General features: G+C 55.5%; 4 protein-coding genes across 4 annotated transcripts; 2 read left to right on the forward strand and 2 right to left on the reverse strand.

Annotated features, from left to right (window-relative positions):
• Nucleotides 1-860: 860 nt before the first annotated feature.
• Nucleotides 861-5456, reverse strand: E0L32_009646 (uncharacterized protein; the record flags this gene model as incomplete). The annotated part of the gene is made up of 3 exons (XM_031144634.1): nucleotides 861-2204; nucleotides 2264-5212; nucleotides 5265-5456. The coding sequence occupies 3 exons, from the start codon at nucleotides 5454-5456 to the stop codon at nucleotides 861-863; spliced, it is 4485 nt and encodes a 1494-aa protein (XP_030990653.1).
• A 2319-nt stretch (nucleotides 5457-7775) lies between these two features.
• Nucleotides 7776-8514, forward strand: E0L32_009647 (uncharacterized protein; the record flags this gene model as incomplete). The annotated part of the gene is made up of 2 exons (XM_031144635.1): nucleotides 7776-7820; nucleotides 7930-8514. The coding sequence occupies 2 exons, from the start codon at nucleotides 7776-7778 to the stop codon at nucleotides 8512-8514; spliced, it is 630 nt and encodes a 209-aa protein (XP_030990654.1).
• A 677-nt stretch (nucleotides 8515-9191) lies between these two features.
• Nucleotides 9192-12101, reverse strand: E0L32_009648 (uncharacterized protein; the record flags this gene model as incomplete). Its single annotated transcript, XM_031144636.1, has 9 exons — nucleotides 9192-9567; nucleotides 9630-9943; nucleotides 10013-10262; nucleotides 10317-10592; nucleotides 10654-10764; nucleotides 10824-10929; nucleotides 10986-11081; nucleotides 11598-11753; nucleotides 12032-12101. 9 exons carry the CDS (start codon nucleotides 12099-12101, stop codon nucleotides 9192-9194), a joined length of 1755 nt encoding a protein of 584 aa, XP_030990655.1.
• A 2176-nt stretch (nucleotides 12102-14277) lies between these two features.
• Nucleotides 14278-17601, forward strand: E0L32_009649 (uncharacterized protein; the record flags this gene model as incomplete). Its single annotated transcript, XM_031144637.1, has 1 exon — nucleotides 14278-17601. One exon carries the CDS (start codon nucleotides 14278-14280, stop codon nucleotides 17599-17601), a length of 3324 nt encoding a protein of 1107 aa, XP_030990656.1.
• Between the last annotated feature and the right edge of the window lie 1140 nt (nucleotides 17602-18741).

Here is an 18741-nt window from a genome sequence, read left to right on the forward strand (position 1 = left end):
ATCACCTAGCGCTTTGAAGCCAGCAGCTTGAAATTCCATCGACTCGCCGACATCTGAACATTTGGCGTTCTTATACGGACTTTTTATTATTCGATCCTTAGAATCGCGAATAGCATTTGAATCCAGATACAACATATAAGCTACAGATCCTTGAGTCTTTGTTCATGCACTAGTGTAACCCTTCAGCATAGATGCGCCCTCTGGCGAGGCTCCAGCTATCTCTCTTTGAAGGATCTTGTCACCGATCACAAGGCCAATCAATATTAAGATATGCATTTTAACTGCCCCTTAGGAGAGCTACTGTGTGTAATGCACTGTAGGATATACAACTCAGAGAGAGTCAGAGAGAGTGAGAGAGGCAAGTGTTGAAAGACAATAGAAAATTAACATCCTATCTGCCAAGGCGAGGTCGTGCCATCACAACGCTATCCTCTCACCCTCTTTCTCTCTCCCCCCTCCTTTTTTGCCCAGAATTCACCGTTTCAACCCTCCACTCCTTCCCAAACCTCTATGTACGGGAAGCCCGGACGGCTGATTCTCTTCCAGACTCCCAATATCCAACCGCTTCCCCAACCACAAAGAAAGAAAAGACAGAAGAGGAAGAAAAGAGAATAAGTCCAGTATTACAAATTCAGGAAAAGGGATGGATGCATGCAAGAAAGTGGAAGGGGTATCATGCCTCTTTCCCGCAGGCAAGTGAAAAGGTAATCTCGGAGAATGAGGGGGAAAAAAAGACACCGCATCAGAGCAAAGCAGGCACGCGCGCGCGCAACTCAACCAACCCCTTTTGTTCTGCCCATCCACCATCGGATTTCCTCACTTCGGGCTCACACAGCGCGTCCCCATCCGCCCCTTCTCCCCTAAGAAGGCGTGCCCTCCCGGCTCGGCAGCCGGCTCTCCCTCTTGCTCAGGAAGCTCCTCCGCAGCGACGACGCCTTGGGGCTGTCCATGACGCTGCCGCCCTCGCCAGCCGCCGGCGCGAAGCTGCTCTTGAGCGTGACGGTGCCCGAGCCGACGTTGATCTCCTTCTCGCCGCCGGAGCCGCTGTCGTCGACGAAGAAGACCGACTCGCCGAGGTCGCCGTCCTTGCCGAACGTGTGGTGCTCCCTGACCTGAATCTGGAACTGCGTGTCGGGCGCGCACGCCGCCGCCCGGAACGTCTCGTCAAACTTGACGGTGCCCGACGGCGCCTTGTGGTCCTTGGTCTTGCCGATCGTCTTGGGCTTGGGCGTCAGCTGGTTGACGACGACGTAGACGTCCGACGAGGGCGGGTAGCCCGACGCCGAGATGACGGTGAAGCTGGCGGCGCCGGTGCCGGGAGCGCCCGGCGCGAGGCTGTGGATGGAAGCGGCGCCGATGCTCTTGGTCCGCTGGTGCGGGGAGGAAGTGGCGCCGTTGGCAGGGCCGGGGGGGACTTCGGACGTAGGCTCGCCGTCGGTCAAGCCGGTCGACCGCCGGAGGCCAGATGGCGCGGGCTCCGTGGTAGTGATGGTGGGCAGGTCGGTGTTCGAACCGCTGGGGACGACCAGACCGTTGCCCTCGTCGTCCTTCTTGCCCTTGAAGCCACGCTTGAGGAACGAAGCTCCCTTGCCGACGCCGTGACCCACGACGCCCGCGACTGCGACACCGCCCTTGATAGGAGCGCCGGCGACGCCCGTAACAATCCTGCCTGGAGCTGCAAAGGTGCCCGAGAAGGTGGAACTACCCTGTCTGCTTCTGACAACATAGTCCGGTCGGAATAATAGTCTCAACCGCAGGACGCCAGACTTGCCGTCGAGGGTGAGATGGACCTCTTGTGCCTTGAACGGATCTAGCTGCTCCAGGTTGATGTCGGCACAGCCCAGCAGGTCGGGTTTGTCAGCAAAGTCCCAGTCGAGGACTTGGACCCTGAACTTGGCCGCCGTCCGAGATGGCACAGGGAGCTCGAAGAACTCGTTCCAGGCCGGATGCAGAGTCTTCTTTTGCACCTTAGTCTTGAAGACTTCGTGGCCGTTGAGCTCAAACTTGCAGTAAGGATCACTCTTGCCATTGCGATCGGCAGATGGCAGATCAGCGGCGTCAAGGACGTCGACACGCAGATTACCCATGTTGTTGATGCTCTCACTTGGGTCAAGCTGCATCTTGACGGGGATGTACTTGAGCGAGATCTTGACCGTGCTGACCCTTCCATCTTCGTCCTTCATCTTAAGAGTGGTAGGGTTGTTCTACGCTGAGTTAGTGGGATCTGTGCTGCGAATCGGAAATGTAAAGCGTCATCACTTACCAAGCATTGCTTGAGGGTATCCAGAGTGTTACCGGTCAGTCGAGCCAAGTCTCTCTGATCCTCGTGGCGTTTCTCCTCCTTTTCGCGGATCTTGAGGGTGAGTTTGGAAAAGTCAAGCTCACGAATGAAGCAGTCTCCGATCTCATCATACTTGTGCGATCTGCTCCTGGCCCGAGTTGAGATGTACGAAGGATATGCCATGTCGTCCACGTATACCTCGACACAGCAGTCGCTTCGGGGCAGCTCGGCTTCCATGAGCTTGAAGACAATGAGGCCAGACTCGTACTTGAGCAGCTCTTGAGGGGTGAGATGCACCTTTGGCGGTTTGGGGTCATCGCGAGACTTCCGAGCAACCGTTGAGGTCGGTGACTTGGGCATGGTAGGGCTCGTCGGCGTTGGTGGAACTTTGTCAGCCCCCTGAACATCGAGGCTCTCGCGCGGTTTTCTATCAAGCGACGAGATCTTGCCCGCGTCAGGGTTTCGCGCAGCATCCAGTGACGCCTTGCCTTCGGCCTCCTCTTCTTCCTCCGGATCGGCGATGTTGAGGCATGGGTAGAAGGCCACAGTATACGTCAGAATGCCCTTGGCCATGCCCTTGCCGTGTATGCGGAGACCATCCTCATGCAGATGCTTCTTATCGTCGGTAAGATACTCCCCAGACTCGTCTTGGCCAATATAGTCACCAGCATAGACCTCCACCAAGCCGAGGCTGCGATCCCTACCCATCTTCTCGGCATCCATAACCTCGAGTTGCAGGCGTTCGCGTGGAGAGTGGACAGGGACATACAGCACCTCATCCCATTCGGGGTTGAGGTTGTTCCTGAATGTGACCGTACGGGCCTTCTCCACGCCCGAGAGAAGGACTCGGGTGTACGGGTCCGACTTGCCCATGGTCTCAAAGTTACGTAGATCCTTGGCCTTCTGGAAGTGGAACCGCATGACGCCGATAGGTGTCTGGTAACCACCAGTGCCGCCGATGACACCCTGAATAGCGACGGGCTTCCACTGGGCCTGCATCTTGGCACGCCCAGTCTTGACGCCGGTAAGGTTGTACCAATCTTTGCCCTTCTCCATGAGCTCTAGCATGTCGTCAACCTTGATCTGGTATGTGCCAATAACCTGATCGCCTGCGATATCACGATCATCCTTGATGACGACACCAAGCTTGGCCTGCTTCCGATCAGTAATGAGGATTTCCTTGGAGCCGTTCTCCCAGATAGGGTTGTTGGTCCGCTTCAGTTTCTTGGTCTGGTGAATCTCCTTGCCGTTCAACAATAGCACGGCGTAGGGGTTGAGAAGACCGACGAGACTCTTCGTGCCGTCGAGATCCTTGGCCTGCTCAACATTGAATCGCAAGATACCCGTGTTTGACTCTGGCAGGGGCTCATCCTTGCCGTCGGGGCCTTTCTCTGGCTGCAAGACAGGGAAGAAGCGGATGTCACAGGAGAGAGATCCACGAGCCTTGCCGTCAGAAATGACCTCGAGGGTCTCATTCTCGTACTCGTTGAGCTCCTCCAGGTTCTCAAGCTGGAAAGAGGCAACACCCAATTCTTTGTCCTTTCTGAAGTCGTTGTAGTCATAAATGATGGTGTCAAGCGAGTCTCTGAACGAGGTAACAATGATGTAGTGCGTCTCGTTCCAGCGCGGGTTGTGAGTGTCCTTGATAGTCTTGGTCTGTGCCAGAGGCTGCCTCTTGTTGAGAGTGACGATAGCGTAGGGATCGGTAGTCCCGGAGAAGTTGTCTGGATTCTTGAGGCTATTTGCTCCATGCAGGGTAATGGCGACGACGCCAATCGCCTGGTCGACAGGGGTGCCAGCAAGCATCTTGGCCACCTCGATGGGGAACGTGTTGGGCGCGTACATCATAGGAGCGAGGTTTCCGTGGATCTGCTCAAGAATGAAGCTTTCCAAACCGGGGATGAAGTTGATATCGAAGCCAAAGGTGTCGCCGCCCAGAGGTTTACAGACGTAGTCGATCGTGGGTCGTTCCAGGAAGCACATCTCCACCTTCTCAACGTGAGGGAAGGGGATTTGAAGCTTAATCTTGAGTCTCATAATGCCGGAAAAAGCCATGTCCTCCACGATGACGTCCAATCCTTTACTGATCATTGCTTTGCCAACCCGGATCTCGAGAACCACTTTGGGGTTGATCTTGTTCTTGATCTGTCGCGTGGTCATATCGGCAGTGTCATTAGGGGTGAAGCTGAATTTCCAGTCCATGATCACAACGTCGTCTTCGGCCTTGGGGTAAGTCTTGACATGCTCCATTCGCGGGGGCTTGGAGCCCAAGGTGAAGGTCTTCAACTTGAGACTGTCCAGGAATGCAGGGGTCGCCGAACTCAAGACCTGGTCGACCGAGTTGATGACGGTCTGAGCAAGCACCGGCTGGAAGATGGGCCAAAATTTGAACATGAACGAATTGATCCACTCGAGAGATTCGTTATCGCTCTCCAGTTTCTTCAGGGACATCTCCCGGCGCAGATCGTCTCGGAAATTGCGACGGACGCGACGAATGGAGGTTCGGTAGTAAGTAGAGCAGATTGCCATGATGATGAACACCCAGGCGATACCACCTCCGAAGACTGCGACCAGCCAAGACGTGATGCATGCGAAGAAGATGATGGCGGCGTTGTGGTACCAGTCGCCGTAGAACTTGTCCGGCAGGCGGCCCTCAAGCCAGGTGGAATGATCTAGCAAGCTTTCGGCGTCCTGGATCGACTCCATGGGCCAACCAAACCTTGGCGCCCAACCCGTCTTCTCGCCCATCTCTGGTTTTCCGTCGGCCGCATCCTTACTGAGCGGCTTCCCATCCTCGTCTTTGGCAACGTCAACAACGCCGGCCTTTGAGGGAGCTGGCAGGTCGTACGCAGCTTTGGCCCCGTCATCGATGTCGGTAGCAATGGCGAAGCCCTTCTGTCTCTTGGGGTTGTGAAAGTTGTCGGGGATAGCCTAACCAGAGATTAGTTTCGAGAGCGAGTGCAGCATCACTTGGGTGACCTACAGCCTTGGCCTGTGCCCTCTTCTCCTCGGGAGTGGCGTCCGGGTCGAAGTTGAAGGCTGCTACGCCGACCTTTCGGCTCTCCTCGATAATCTTGCGCTGGGCATCGTCGGCGGTGACAGAGCTATTGGGGTCCCGGGATGCCTCCTCGGCGCCCTGCTGCTTGAGCTCGTGGGCTTCTTGCGCTGTCGACATGGTGTCTTGGAACACTATGGTAGCTGCTGCGGTGGCAGCGGTAGCTCCACGAAACCAATTGGCGCAAATATGACCAGTGTGGTGTTTGGGTTAGCGAAGTTGACGAGATAAGGCCTTCGCATATGCTCGACGGGGCCGCTAGTGAGCTGTGAGGTGATGATTGATGGCCGGCAAACAGCTAGCTAGAGCTCCAACTGCCCGAACCCAACAGCAGCTCGACTGTGTCAACACAAGTGCATGCGCGAAGGGTGTAGAAAATGGCGAAAAGGAAGAGGAAGAAAATTCAATGAGAGGATCGCGGGATAAAGTGCCGGGCAGGGAGAGCAGACAAGAAAGAAGGTTAAGGGCCAAAGGGTGGGCGTGACGCAGCTTCTAGCACCCAAGTTGAGGTGGATGGCAGGGAAAATGTGGCTCTGTCCAAGAGGTGATCGCTGTGCTCAATGGTATGGAGGTACCTTGCAACACTACGTCAGATCGCTTCACTCCACTCCAGCTTCAAACAGGCGCTGGGCCACCCCCAGCCTCGGGTGCACCGACGCCGCCAAATCGGAGCACTGGTGCAAGGCGTTTGCAAAGGTACCTGCGACGCCACAGCTCTGTACTTCACTCTCCACCAAAATCAGGGTCACAATCCCCCGCCAGGCGGTACTTTGGAGGTTCCCTCGCCCGTGTCCAATTTATTAATGGCTGGTTAGCTGGTGCTGGGGTGGGGTTGAGACTTCCACCCACCTCGCAGACCCAGCTCTACAGGGGTCCGACCAGCTAAGAATGCCCCATCATATCTGTGCTAGTGCCCAAGTAGGCTAAAGGGTGCTCCTCCCGGCAAGATTTCCTCGGCGCTGGTTGAGACAAGAGAAAACCATAGGTAGGTATCAAGAGAAAGGCACGAAATGCGGTCCACTGGCTGGTGCTCATCGACGGGGGCAGAGCTGAGCCTGTGGTTGTCCGTCCCTCTGTTGCAGTCCTGCGACGCGTCACTCTGGTTCTTCAGCCTATGTCGAGGGGACACCTTGAAACGGTGGAACCGACACGAGGCCGGAATCTTGGAAATTTCCCAGATGCAGTTGGACACGTCCCTGTTTGCTCTCATCATCAGTGGCAGCCACATGCCTTGGTTTTTTCTGGTATTGCACGCACCAAAGCAATCTAGCCAGGTTGCATCACATCGGACTACCAAGATCGGGTCGTACCTTTGCAGGCGCCACCGTCCGTCCACTCACACGTCGTGCTCCGTACAGTCCCTCTGCCCATCCCACTTTGATATGAATCCCTGTTGTGGATCTGGAGACGTTCCGTGCCCCGTACAGACCAAAAACCTTCATGACATCGGACTGAACGCATCGGCCAGCTCTGTTGGTGAGTGCCCAGCACCGAATACAAAAGTGCAGTGTCTTCCCGCCCGCCTAAGTTCACCGGCATCGTCATTGCCGTTTCTCTAATGCCCGGTGCGCTGGGTACTGACGGGGCCGGATCAGCAGCCCTTTAGCGCACGGCCGCCTGATGATCAGTCACCTACAGCCATTCCTCAGCCCACCCGGCAGGCGGATCTCAATGAGGAACGTGCTGACCAGAAACTAGGTACCGGTTTGGTCCCTGGAACCGTACCTGAAGGTCGGGCCGCGGACCTCCATCCCTCAATGCAGTGATGTGACTGATGGCCAGGCAGGCAGGGTCAGTCCCATTATTCCAATCCGTTGAAGGGACGGCAATGCATCCATTTGCAAGGAGTTGCCATTAGCTCCAGTCTTTCGTTTTATTCGGCCAGCAAAATTGCCAGAAGCTTTGCCGCTCAAGGACATACAGACTAAACTTTCAGGTAGAACGATCCGATACTGAAGACCTATCAGCAGCGAGTCAATCTGTACGCAAGAGACAGGATTATTTCAACTTGCCAGCTTGTGGAAATTCAGCGAGACAAGACTCCAAACCTTCTGATTAGTAGCACTTAGAGGTACCTAGGTAAGTACCCTGGTCTTTCCTTCTTTGTAAGCTCCACCTCCAGATGCTTCCATCCAATGCTACCCAATCACGCTTACCCACTAGCAATCCCCAATCCTGACCTTGATTCGCCAGCCTTGCCCGCCCGCTTTATCGACCATATCTAAATTTCGCCTCACCTTCGCGCATCCTCTTCGCGATAGTTCTCTCCCATCAAGCATTTCACGAATCTACGGATATCATCCCGAGGCGATCGCCAACTCAGTACACGCAGCTCTTAAAATCAAATCAGGTGCAGATCCGGTATTCATACCTGTCGAGGAATCGAAAACAAGGTCCAGCAGCTTTGCGCCGAACCAGGCGAACAACTCCTCCTTCACCATGGCGAACTTCCTAGCCTCCATCTTCGGCACGGAGCAAGACAAGGTATGTAGCGAGCCTCATCCCACCCACCCCTCCCGTCCTCCTAGTCCTTCTACTATAGGCCCCTCAAGAAGCGATCTCCAGATACTAACAGACCTCATCTGCCAAACAGGTCAACTGCTCATTCTACTACAAGATCGGCGCCTGCCGCCACGGCGACCGCTGCTCGCGGAAACACGTCAAGCCCTCGTACTCGCAGACGATCCTCATGCCCAACCTCTACCAGAACCCGGCCTTCGACGCCAAGAACCGCATGAACCCGTCGCAGCTGCAGAACCACTTCGACGCCTTCTACGAGGACGTCTGGTGCGAGATGTGCAAGTACGGCGAGCTCGAGGAGCTCGTCGTCTGCGACAACAACAACGACCACCTCATCGGCAACGTCTACGCGCGCTTCAAGTACGAGGACTCGGCCCAGAAGGCCTGCGACGACCTCAACTCGCGCTGGTACGCCGCCCGCCCCGTCTACTGCGAGCTCAGCCCCGTCACCGACTTCCGCGAGGCCTGCTGCCGCCTCAACTCCGGCGAGGGCTGCGTCCGCGGCGGGTTCTGCAACTTCATCCACCGCAAGAACCCGAGCGAGGAGCTCGACCGCGAGCTCACGCTGAGCACCAAGAAGTGGCTCAAGATGCGCGGCAAGGACGAGCGGAGCCCGAGCAGGTCGCCCACGCCCGAGCCGACGAGGAGGCGGTATTAGCGAGACAACGGCAAGGCAGGCATGGGACCTAACCAGACTGTGCCACGGAAACAAGCGACTAAAGAGGGTAAAGGAGACGAGGCTACAGAGGGGCCCCTTCAGCAGCTTCATTCTGTACCTCTAGTCTCTCGATCACGATACCGAAAGCATCGTCGGTCACGAAACCGAATGCATCGTGTGAGAGAGAGAGCGGGCGACATCGTTTGCCTGGGTGAATTATTCGGAGATCGAAAGTCCGGATACTTGTGCACCCATGGTATCTGGCATCCAGCCATGACCACCAACTTTTGTATTGTCATTATTATATATAGCCCGTCTCTGGGGGGCTCGGGTTGCCTTGGCTTATGGGATTTTAGTCTTGGAGCGTCCACAAAATGAAATGATCAATAAACTCTTCGTGACATCTTGTTGAGACAGCCGTTTGGCCGAAACATTGCATTTCCTTGCATGTAGTCACCCACATAGAGTAGCAGCATTCAGACACGAAAGAGAACAGCCTATCGGCCATGGTAATGAAAGGAACAAGCTGCAGCATGCCGTATTATATGCCAAGGTATCATTTCTAAAGTAGTTGTCGTCCCCCGACCCCCCCGGACCTGTCCCGCCAAAAGAAGCGTCTCATGCTAATGCGCCTCGTGACCTCCTGATAGAATGCCTCTGCGCCAAGGAGCAGACCCCTACTCCAGCGCATCATGGAACTCGTCGTGCGACTCCTCCGTGTCGGAGCGCTTCACCGACGGCAGGTCCTTCTTGAGGTCGTCGTGGAAGTCCACGAGCGGCCCCGTCTGCTTGGAGGTGGCGGTCGCATCAAGGAGCGACTCGATCTCACCGCCTGCGTGTTTTGGGGCTGCCGGGGCCGCTGCGGTATCATTCTGGCCAAAGTCTATCAGATCGTCGGCGGCGGCATGGGGTTTGGCCTCGGTTCCGACGAGCGAGGACTTGCGGGAGAAGCTGTGGGGAGGGATGAAGTTCTTCTGGCTGGCCTTTTGTCCCTTCACTATGGGGTATATAGCCAGGATCTGTTCGGTTTGTTTCTCTGGCGTTGTGCCGTCTCTGCATTGGTCTTGTCAGTACATATATGGAGGTGGGATAGCCTTCGAGGAGGGGCGACTCACATCTGAGCATTGATAATCCATTCCAGGTCTTCCTCGCCCTCGTCAACACCCCCTGGGCCGCCCTTGACGCGCCGGAAGAGTCGCGGGTGCCACTCAACGCCCTCTTCCGCTCGCCTGGCCGCCTCTGCTCGCTGCATGTCCTCAATTTTTGACTTTTCGTCGGTCGCAAGCTCGTGGTTGCGGTCCCTAACCGCCTGGGCAGTCTTCTGCCACAGCCTGACAGACTCACGCTCTTCCTGCTCCTCGATAGGTCGGACTATTGGAGAAGAGGGTTTCGCATGGGTAGCGTCAAAGAAGAGTTCCTTGTGACCAGTCTAGGATTCCCGAATAAGTATTCGTAGCTCGCAGTGTCAGATCCACGGCGCAGCACGGTGCAGACTCACCTTCAGATCCTTCAGATACATCTCGTTGCTCCACAAGCCAGAGAATTCATAAAGGTTCTCTCCGGTCCGCTCGTTCCTGATAAAGCCGCCAATGGCATTATAGGTCCCGCTAACCCAACCCTTCGTCTTGAACTCGATGTCGGCCGCTAGGCCCAGGTCGGGGCATCGGACGAAGCTGTGGTCTCCGAGCTCATACTTCATCTTGCCGAAAAGGATTCCCCTCGCATACATGTTAGGCTGAGTGAGTATGCTACGAGTGGTGTTAGTAAGTCCGTACCGACCGGAAGGGGGTGACTGATCTTACTATCGTTCAGGATGCCCAGGCTTTCCCCGGTTCAGAAGGCTGAGGATGGCCGTACCCTCCATCATACTCGCAGCAGAGTTGCCGAGGAACTTGCTTCTTGGTTTCAGCGTGCCATCGATGCGAATGTTGTGTTCGGGGACCATGTAGAAGTAGCTCGACTTTGGAGGGTGGTGGGAGGTCTGTTCGGAGATGTAGTAACCTTTTGTCTTGTCGTCGAACTCCCAGTAGCAAGTGTAGATCTCGCCAAGAATGGGGTTGAGGGGTTTCTTGACACCTCTGCGCAAGTGTAAGCCCACGTCCCCCGGGACTTCATCCGATTCAAAGGTTGAGTACTTACGGTGGGCGGATATGCCAGCCACTTAGGTAGAATTTGACAACAGAGACGAATCTCTCGACAGGGTCTTCTATTTGCGGGATGGGCAAGAGCATCTCGGGGTGGCACATGAAGCTGAGGGCAAGCTACATTAGTAAAGGTTGCAACGGTCGAGCAGACAGAGGTCATCTTACTTTGTGATCCGCTCAAGCATGCTTCGGGGCTCGAGGATGAACGTTGGGAGGACGACACGGCTGAGGTCAGCTCCGGGCCGCAGCTGCGAGATGATATGCATGAGCACTGTGAAAATCGGTCAGTCTGTACAAATGCGCCGGGAGAATCGGAGGTGCTCCTACCATTGCCCTGCTCGGGCTCGACTACGAGCGTGTCATCGTCGACGATCTCGCCCTTGCTGTCGTCTACGGACGATTTACGGGAGTGGGAATGAGCGCCTATTGCAAAATGTAAGAGTCATGGTCAGCCAGGTCTGTACAAGGTCTCAACAACAGCAACATCTGTATTTTCTCGTCGAGCTCGAGCGGGCAAAAGAGTGCCTCGCCAGAGAGAAGAGGAAACAGCATGTGCCTTGCAGACAACCAGGGTAGTTGTGTCGCCATACTAGCATTGGAGATCGTCCGGCGACGGCCGGACACGAGTCCCGATATCATGTCGGTGCGCCTCGCCTGAGATGAGATGATGCACGGCAAAGGTGGGGAATATCCTCAACGTCGGTACCTTCCCCAGACTAGAGGGACCCAAAAGATAAGAATGCAGGTAAGGGAAGGGGAAAAGGGAAAGGGAGGGCGCGAGTTGAGGTTGCAACCAGGGCTATTAAGGATCGTGCCGCCCATGGAAAGCTCTGGTTTGCTGAGGGGTGGTGGTAGGGGGAAAAAATAAAAGGCTAATCGTCGGTTGGAGCCCTCGAGATTACGTCGATGAAGCTGTCAGGTGGGAGCCTACAGGCTTACAGGTAGCCAAAGGGCTGCGCGAGCTGTGTTTGGGCGCGGGGTGCTCGGGAGCGAAGAGGGGCTTTTTAGTTAGACCCCGGGAAGTAATGACGTTGGGTCCGCCCAGCCCAGTGGGATTTCCGCCCAGGCCGCCTTCAGGCCCAGCAGGTACAGCCGCTGGTGGCCAATCATTCAAGCACCTTGTCGTCGCTTGCAGGCCGAGAGATAATCCAGGCCAAGCCCAGAACGAACAAGGTGCACGGCTCGTTCGGACCTCAGACGTGCTCAGCTACCACAATGCGCCGCCAGTTCGGGGGTGACGTGATGTGGTCACGCCCTCGTTTTCCCGAAAGCCTAACCCTTGCCCCGGCAGACAGATCAATCCTTGTCCAGATATACACACCGAAAAGAGCCGCACAAAAGAAAGAAGCATCTACCAAGGTTTCCAGAATTACTTTCAAAGAGGCTAGTACCTCCACCCAAATGGTCGGCTGCAATGCCTCGGCTTTGGCGTCTCTTGAACATATTGATGAGCCTGGAAAGAGAGCCTTGCTTAAAGGTCATTCATATGCAGCCAATCCACAGACAAAGCAACATCTGGAAACTGTGAACGCGAGCGATGCGAGTGGTCGAATGATCTTTGTTTATACCAACAGAGAGCTATCGTTAGGCAAGATGAGATGTATAACTCTCTTAGTACCCATCTCGTTATCAATGCTGACCTTAACACTCCGAGATGAGCATCATGTCAGACACCTATTGTTACTGTGCATGCTGGGTTCATCTGTGGGATGCACAATTCACAAATCTCAGAGCATAGTTGCGTCCATTCTTGGCGATTCATGAGGTCACCAAGGCCATATCTAAGACATTCATCTCCAAAATAGTTGAGGCGTAAGCTTGCTCTTCCTGCAACGAACTTCCGCGCACATTTTGCACGCAGGTAACCTCTTAACCATTCAAGTGGGTGTCTGAATAGTTGGCGGAAGTTCATCAGGAGCTACCTCAATCTTAACAATCAATATCCTTGTCACATCCTTGCCCTGGAACTCGGAAGGGCTATCCCACTACCTAAATCCGACGGGCTTGATGGATAGCCAAGTACTTCTGTTAGCAGTCCGTCAACTAATCTGACCATCACTTGCCATTTAAATCGCCTCCTCCGACCTGAGGGGCTGGAATGTTCTTGTGACACCGGCTCTGTGCAAATGAGACCAGGGGCTGATCGACATTCATCAACTGAGAACGGTATGTGATCTGGACTGCCAAATGTAGCTAGCGCTTCTTGTCAAAAAATCCTTCCGGAATAAACCAGCATAAATTCAGACAGTCCAGGGTTGTTGGTTGAGAAGTTGGGAAGCAAATACGAGTTGACATCCTAGTGAGTGTCGTATTGTAATGTAACAAAGCTATCTTTTCAAAAGGACCTGGAGCAGGGTTTGGTGCCGTCCAATCCGATGTTTCTCTCTGGTTATGTCCACTCAATCTGTCAATTCTGAAGATGCTCACAACCCTTCCAAAAGCCGGGACAGACAATCCCTGTAACATCCTCTGCCTCTGTTACCTCACTGGATATCTACCAATGGTGGAGGTGCTGTTCCGGCTTCTAAGCACGCGACAGGGGCTGGAAAAGTATAACTACATTCATCCATGGTGTTGGGTATGTAGGTAGGTAGGGATATCCCATGCCCTGGCAGGGAAGGGAAAGGCGTATTCAATAAAAGCAACTTTTGGCATGCTCGCTCTTACCTAAAGGACTTTACCTTATGCCTAGTAGTAGCAAACCACTGTCTTGGAAGTCTTGGAAGTGCTTCTCTGACGCCCAGCGGATTGGCTAACGAGATTGCTTGTAGCCCTACTGGTGCAGGCAAAGCGGAGGGGGATGGACGGGCTAGCAGTGGCCTAACCTAGAATTGGGTGGACTTTGGCTGAAGAAAGAGCGGTTGAGGTGTCCAAGGGTGTGTGTGGTTGTCTCTTGTTCCTGTTCTCACATCATCTACTGAGTACCTATCTTTCCAGGGGGCCATCCCCATTCGGTGCTCCAACAGCACAGCTCCTTAGCGGTTCCCCACAAATGCCACCGGTGCTAAGGCTGTTTACAGGTGCCACACGGCCTCCCGAGAGCGGGCGACCCTGAAACCAATTCTATGGAGCCACACATGGATGAACCGTGTTGCTATTCCTCCCTCTTTCGACTCGGATTCAGGTTCAGGCCCGCCCTGGCAGGATGACGAAAGCACATGTTTGATTATCCTTGAGCTGGCTCCTCGACGATTTTTACTGCCAGATACAATCCCCTGTCCGAACCCGACCTGCTGCACCGGCCAGAGCGACAATCGTCGACGCACGAGATCTCCCTGCTAGCAACGCCATCAGCAGCTGCGACGCTGTATCTAGTTAACCCCGCCTACCTGCTAAGGAGGCATCCTGCTCCTTATCCACCTTTGTTAGACGCCCAACTCCATTTCCCAGCTCGTGAGATCGAAGCCCCCTTCATCACATGTGGGCCGGCTGTCAAGTGGAAGGACCGCCTAGACGGCTATAGCCGTGATCATTTCTCGTATTCATGTGTATAGGCATGTCGGCGTGGTCCTAAAAGCTGCCCTACATATATCTGTGTGCGCTTGCTGACCTTCCAGCAGGACAACTTGCAGCGCACCGAATGCAACACTGAAACGCACGTCTCGACCTGCACCAAATTATGGAAAACGACCCATTTGCTCCAGCGCCGACCCACGATGAAGGACGACTCAAGAAAGGCCGCCTGGCCATGGGGAAGCTCTTCAAGGGGAGCCGAGATCGAAAAGTATCCAACGAGCAGCGCCAAGGGGAGCTCGACGCTTTCCTCCACGGGCCTGGCGATGTCCTACAAGTCAACCATGCAGCTCCACCGCCTCTAGCCAAGCTCGATATCACCAGTGCCACCCGATATCCCAATGCCCTCAATGTCCAGGATCCTGCCCAGCAAGGGCTCTCCCTGCGACCTCGCACACACAGCCCCCACGCAAGACGGCGCAAAGGCCTCGTCGTCCGCTTCGTGGATACATTCCCCGAGATCATCGGCGAAGGAGGCGATGAATCGGAGATCCCCGTGGTCGAGATAGGCAACAGGAGGAGGGCAAAGTCAGCCCCAATCGCGACTCTACATAGGCCAACGGACCTCCAATCCCGAGCCCACTCAGACGTCAGACAAGGTGATGACAACGATGATTTCAGGCCTGGGATGCTACGGCGAGCACAGACTGGCTACAGCTCGATCTCAGATGCCCCGGAGAGGGCTGTTCCGGCAGGTCAGCCTGCCTCGGCGCCTTTTCTCGACTCTCCTGTCGTCTCAAAGGACGAAAAGCGAAGGTCCTTTATCGAAGTTCACCAGGCGCAACAGCGAGAGGCAGAGGGTCTCGCTTTCGCGCAAGCGGTGCGTTCTGCGAGCACTGGGGCGGAAGAGCAGCTCGAATCGAGACAGCCGCCAGTCTCGCCCTTGAAGGACATGCCTCCTTCGCAGAGAGCATCACCGCCTCCTATCATGGTCGAGGATGCGGCGCCGCGCAGCTCCCTGTCGGCAGAGCCACCCCAAAATCTGCAAACGTCGCCTCAAAGGCAGGTCGTACAACCAGCGAACATATCTCCTCTCCCCTCTCCTCAGCGTTCTCCCATGATGCCCGCAGCCCAGCTTGCGCGACCCAACCAACCGGATATCCGACTGAGGATCTCCCCCCTGGACCACAGTCCGGCTTCGGTGCAATCCGCCGCATCCACTTTCAGCCACCCCTTCAGTGTGTCCAGAAATAATAGCAAGATTTCGGACAGGGGCAATGGATCGCCATCTTCACCCCAGAAAGCGACCCTGGCTGATCCTAACGATGACGCTTTCCATACTTTTGTGGTGCGCACCCGGCACTTGTTCGAGCTTTTCCGCCTACACTCCGAAACTCGCGTCCCCCTATCGTCCTGTACCTCTGAAATGATGGCACGAGCTGCATTGTGGTGGTTTTTGAAAGGGCGAATGGCTCTCGAGTCTGTGATTAGGGAACGGCCTGCCAGCCCGCAGGCGCAGAATGCTGTTGAGATGTCGCGTCAACAAGCTTACGCAGACCTTGCAAAGAGCTACTGGCTTTCAGAAGAGATTCTCCCCGAGACTCTGGACACCAAGCAGACCCCTGTCGATGGTGAGGTTCAAGAAGTCCGCCGAGCAGTCACTTCGAATCTACGGAAGCTGGCGGGGTCCATGCAGAGAAACGGCTTTCTGCCCGACGAGGAGGCGTTCTTACCCCAGACTATCGAAAAGTCGATCTGGATCGAGTACCCTTCTCTCAGCAGGGATGTCGTTGCTTTGCTCTGGGGCAGCTGGGTCTCCGCGCTGGCCTCCTCACAGACACTCGTCCCGCCGATGACTATTTTGGAAGCTCTCCCGCTCGGTGACACTCCGCAGGCATTCAACTTTGGCCGCATGCCAGCCGAAGTCTTCTTGATGGAACAAGGCGTTGAATCCCAAAACTTCTATCTCCCCTGCTTGATGTCCATGGTCCGTCCACTAGACCAGGCGACCCTGGTTCTCGTCCTCTCCAGTCAGGATGGCACGGTGCAGCTTCGAGTACAATCAAAGAAGAACAAGGGCTCTACCTGGGATGATGTCCGGTGGCGAAAAGAGGCGTCTAGCCTCGAAATTGCGCTCCCGAGAAACCTTATGCTCGCGATCCGCTTGACTCCTCACGACTTCAAATTACTCTGGAGCATGTATGACTTTGGCAACAAGGTCCAGTCCACACTGTACCCGCGCAACGACGAACAGCCAATTTTCAACACCACTCTCAAAGCCTTTCAATATTTCGACCCGGATCCAAGCTCGAGACAATTTCCCAAGGAATCGGTGTCGGACTGCCAGATTGGCATCTTCGAGAGAATACACAAGGAGGGAGCGGCAACAGGCCCGCGGTTGTTTCATAGGGGATACCGGGTCGCTGTTGTCGCCGGCACCAAAACGAGAACAATGTGCGGCGTAAATCATGCCTATCTTGCCCAAACCCCGGTCCAGTTTGGATTTCTCAGGGGTGAGAAGGGAGACCCGGCCTTGCTGCTCGGTTACGATAACGGGCGCGCTCATGGCAACATGGTCCTGTCGTTTCACGACGACGAAGAACGCGTCCTACTGCATAGCCTCCTGATAGGTACGGCGCTACGTCCCGGCGAAGAAGTTGTTACAGAAGTGCCCCTGGTGTCTATGACCGTCTCGAAGAACTTTGACGAGAAGAGCGGAATACCCGTCTTTCAGAAGCTCCCGACACAACGAGTCCGGGTTGTAAATGCAGCTAGTGGCACAGGGCAGTCCAATGTGGTCCTGGCGGACAGACTTCGTATGGTCGTGGAGTTCAAGAACGGCACCATCACCGACAGAATCAACGTTGCCCCCGGCGAGTTCAAGATCAGGCTGAACGTGAACAATGCGCAGTCACTTACCGTCTTGCGCCAACCACAGAAGGACCTGACCATGGCAGTTGCGGAGGCACAAGTGGCCCGGGAACTACCCGGCGAGCTCGCTGATGCCCTCAACCTTATCCAGCAGAGCCAGACGTGCCGCACGTACGAGTTTGCCACCTTGAAGGACCTGCACGCGTTTGAAGCTGCCCTGACTGGGCACAAGGTCCTCTTTGACGGCATCGCCGCGACCTTTGCCATCTCGCGCCGCCGCATGGTGGTCCCCATCTACAAGAAGTGGGAGGCGGGCGCGACCCGCCTCCAGCTGGTGGAGCAGGACAACGTCGTGCAGCTCCTCGCCTTCTTCGAGGACTTTCACCACGGGCACTGCATGGGCCTCGTGCTCAAGGGCACCGACGTCTTCGAGACGTTTGGGCGCAGCGGCAAGGCGGGCCTCAAGATCGACGACGCCAAGTTCCCGCTGCCGAGGAAGGCGGCGGAGGAGGGCGGCCCCATAGACAACGATGCCGCCTTTGTGTGCCTCGACATGCCGGAGCTGCCGGGAGAGCACGACGACATCACCATCATATTTGAAAGTGAGAAGGGTAAGTGATTTGCACAATAGGACGGGATTTCTAGTTGAATATGGACTTCCAGCTGACATGATCTGTCCTTTTCTCCACAGATCGAGACCAATTTGCGTCGTGCCTGCCGGCTCCCGTCAAAGGTTCTCGCTTCTCAAAGAGGTTCTAGGGGGGTGAACCGTGGACGAACTACGAAACACCGCAGCAGCAGGACGACGGTGCGTGTCTGTAGAGGAGGCAGGTATATCAGTGCCAGTTGTTTGAAAACCGAAGCGAAAGGGGGCTAAACGAGAAGGGCTTGCTTCATTATTGTGTGTTAAAGCATAGATACCCCCGCTGTGCAGAAAGGTTGCGAATTGCGCGCCCAGTCGACCATCTTTTTATCATGAATCCAGCAACAGCGCATCCTCGAGAAGAAGATGCAACGCAACTTGGGAAAGGGGGGAGGAGGAGGACGGGGGATGGAAACAAAAAAGGGGGAAGTGGGACGGCCGTGACGATGTCGACGACTTCCTCTCCCTACGAAACCAGGAAGGAAATACCCGAGTAGCGACTTAGAGAATTGAATAAAATATCATATCTCTATCCTTTGAGGACTGGCCTCATGTGAGATATGTAACGTGTTGTCCATCGTGATGTTTAATAAGAACAAATGAGCTTGTCTGTGCAGCCCCCGGGGTATCTATCTGATCTTGGTCCGCCTCTTTCCAGGCAACCCTGAAATACAAAGCAGAAAATACATCGTACATGCACGCAAGGTTCTCTCCCAATAACTTTCTCTCAGTTCCCATATCCCATTTCCCAGGTCTCTCGCCGGTCATCTTCCTCCTCTCCCTGTCTCTCGTCACCACTCTCACCCGCCACCTCCGGCTACAGCATCACCACCGCCACCACCGTCGCCAGCGCCGTCCGCCAGCGCCCGCAGGCCGCTGCGCACCTCGCGCACGCGCTCCCGGTCCAGCCGCCGCGCGTTCTCGAGCATGGCCACCCGCTCCTGCAGCGCCGCGATGCGGGCGTCGCGCGCCGCCAGCGCCGCGCGGCAGCTCACGACGGAGCCCAAGTCGCTCAGCAACGACATGCTCAGCTTCACGCCCGTGCGCCCGGCGCCACAGACCGGCCTGCCCACGCCCTCGACGGCGAAGACGAAGCCAGAAGCAGCAACAATAACA

Source organism: Thyridium curvatum (assembly GCF_004353045.1).
Source record: "Thyridium curvatum strain D216 chromosome Unknown NODE_71_length_214541_cov_85.463701, whole genome shotgun sequence".
Classification (NCBI taxonomy): domain Eukaryota; kingdom Fungi; phylum Ascomycota; class Sordariomycetes; order Thyridiales; family Thyridiaceae; genus Thyridium; species Thyridium curvatum.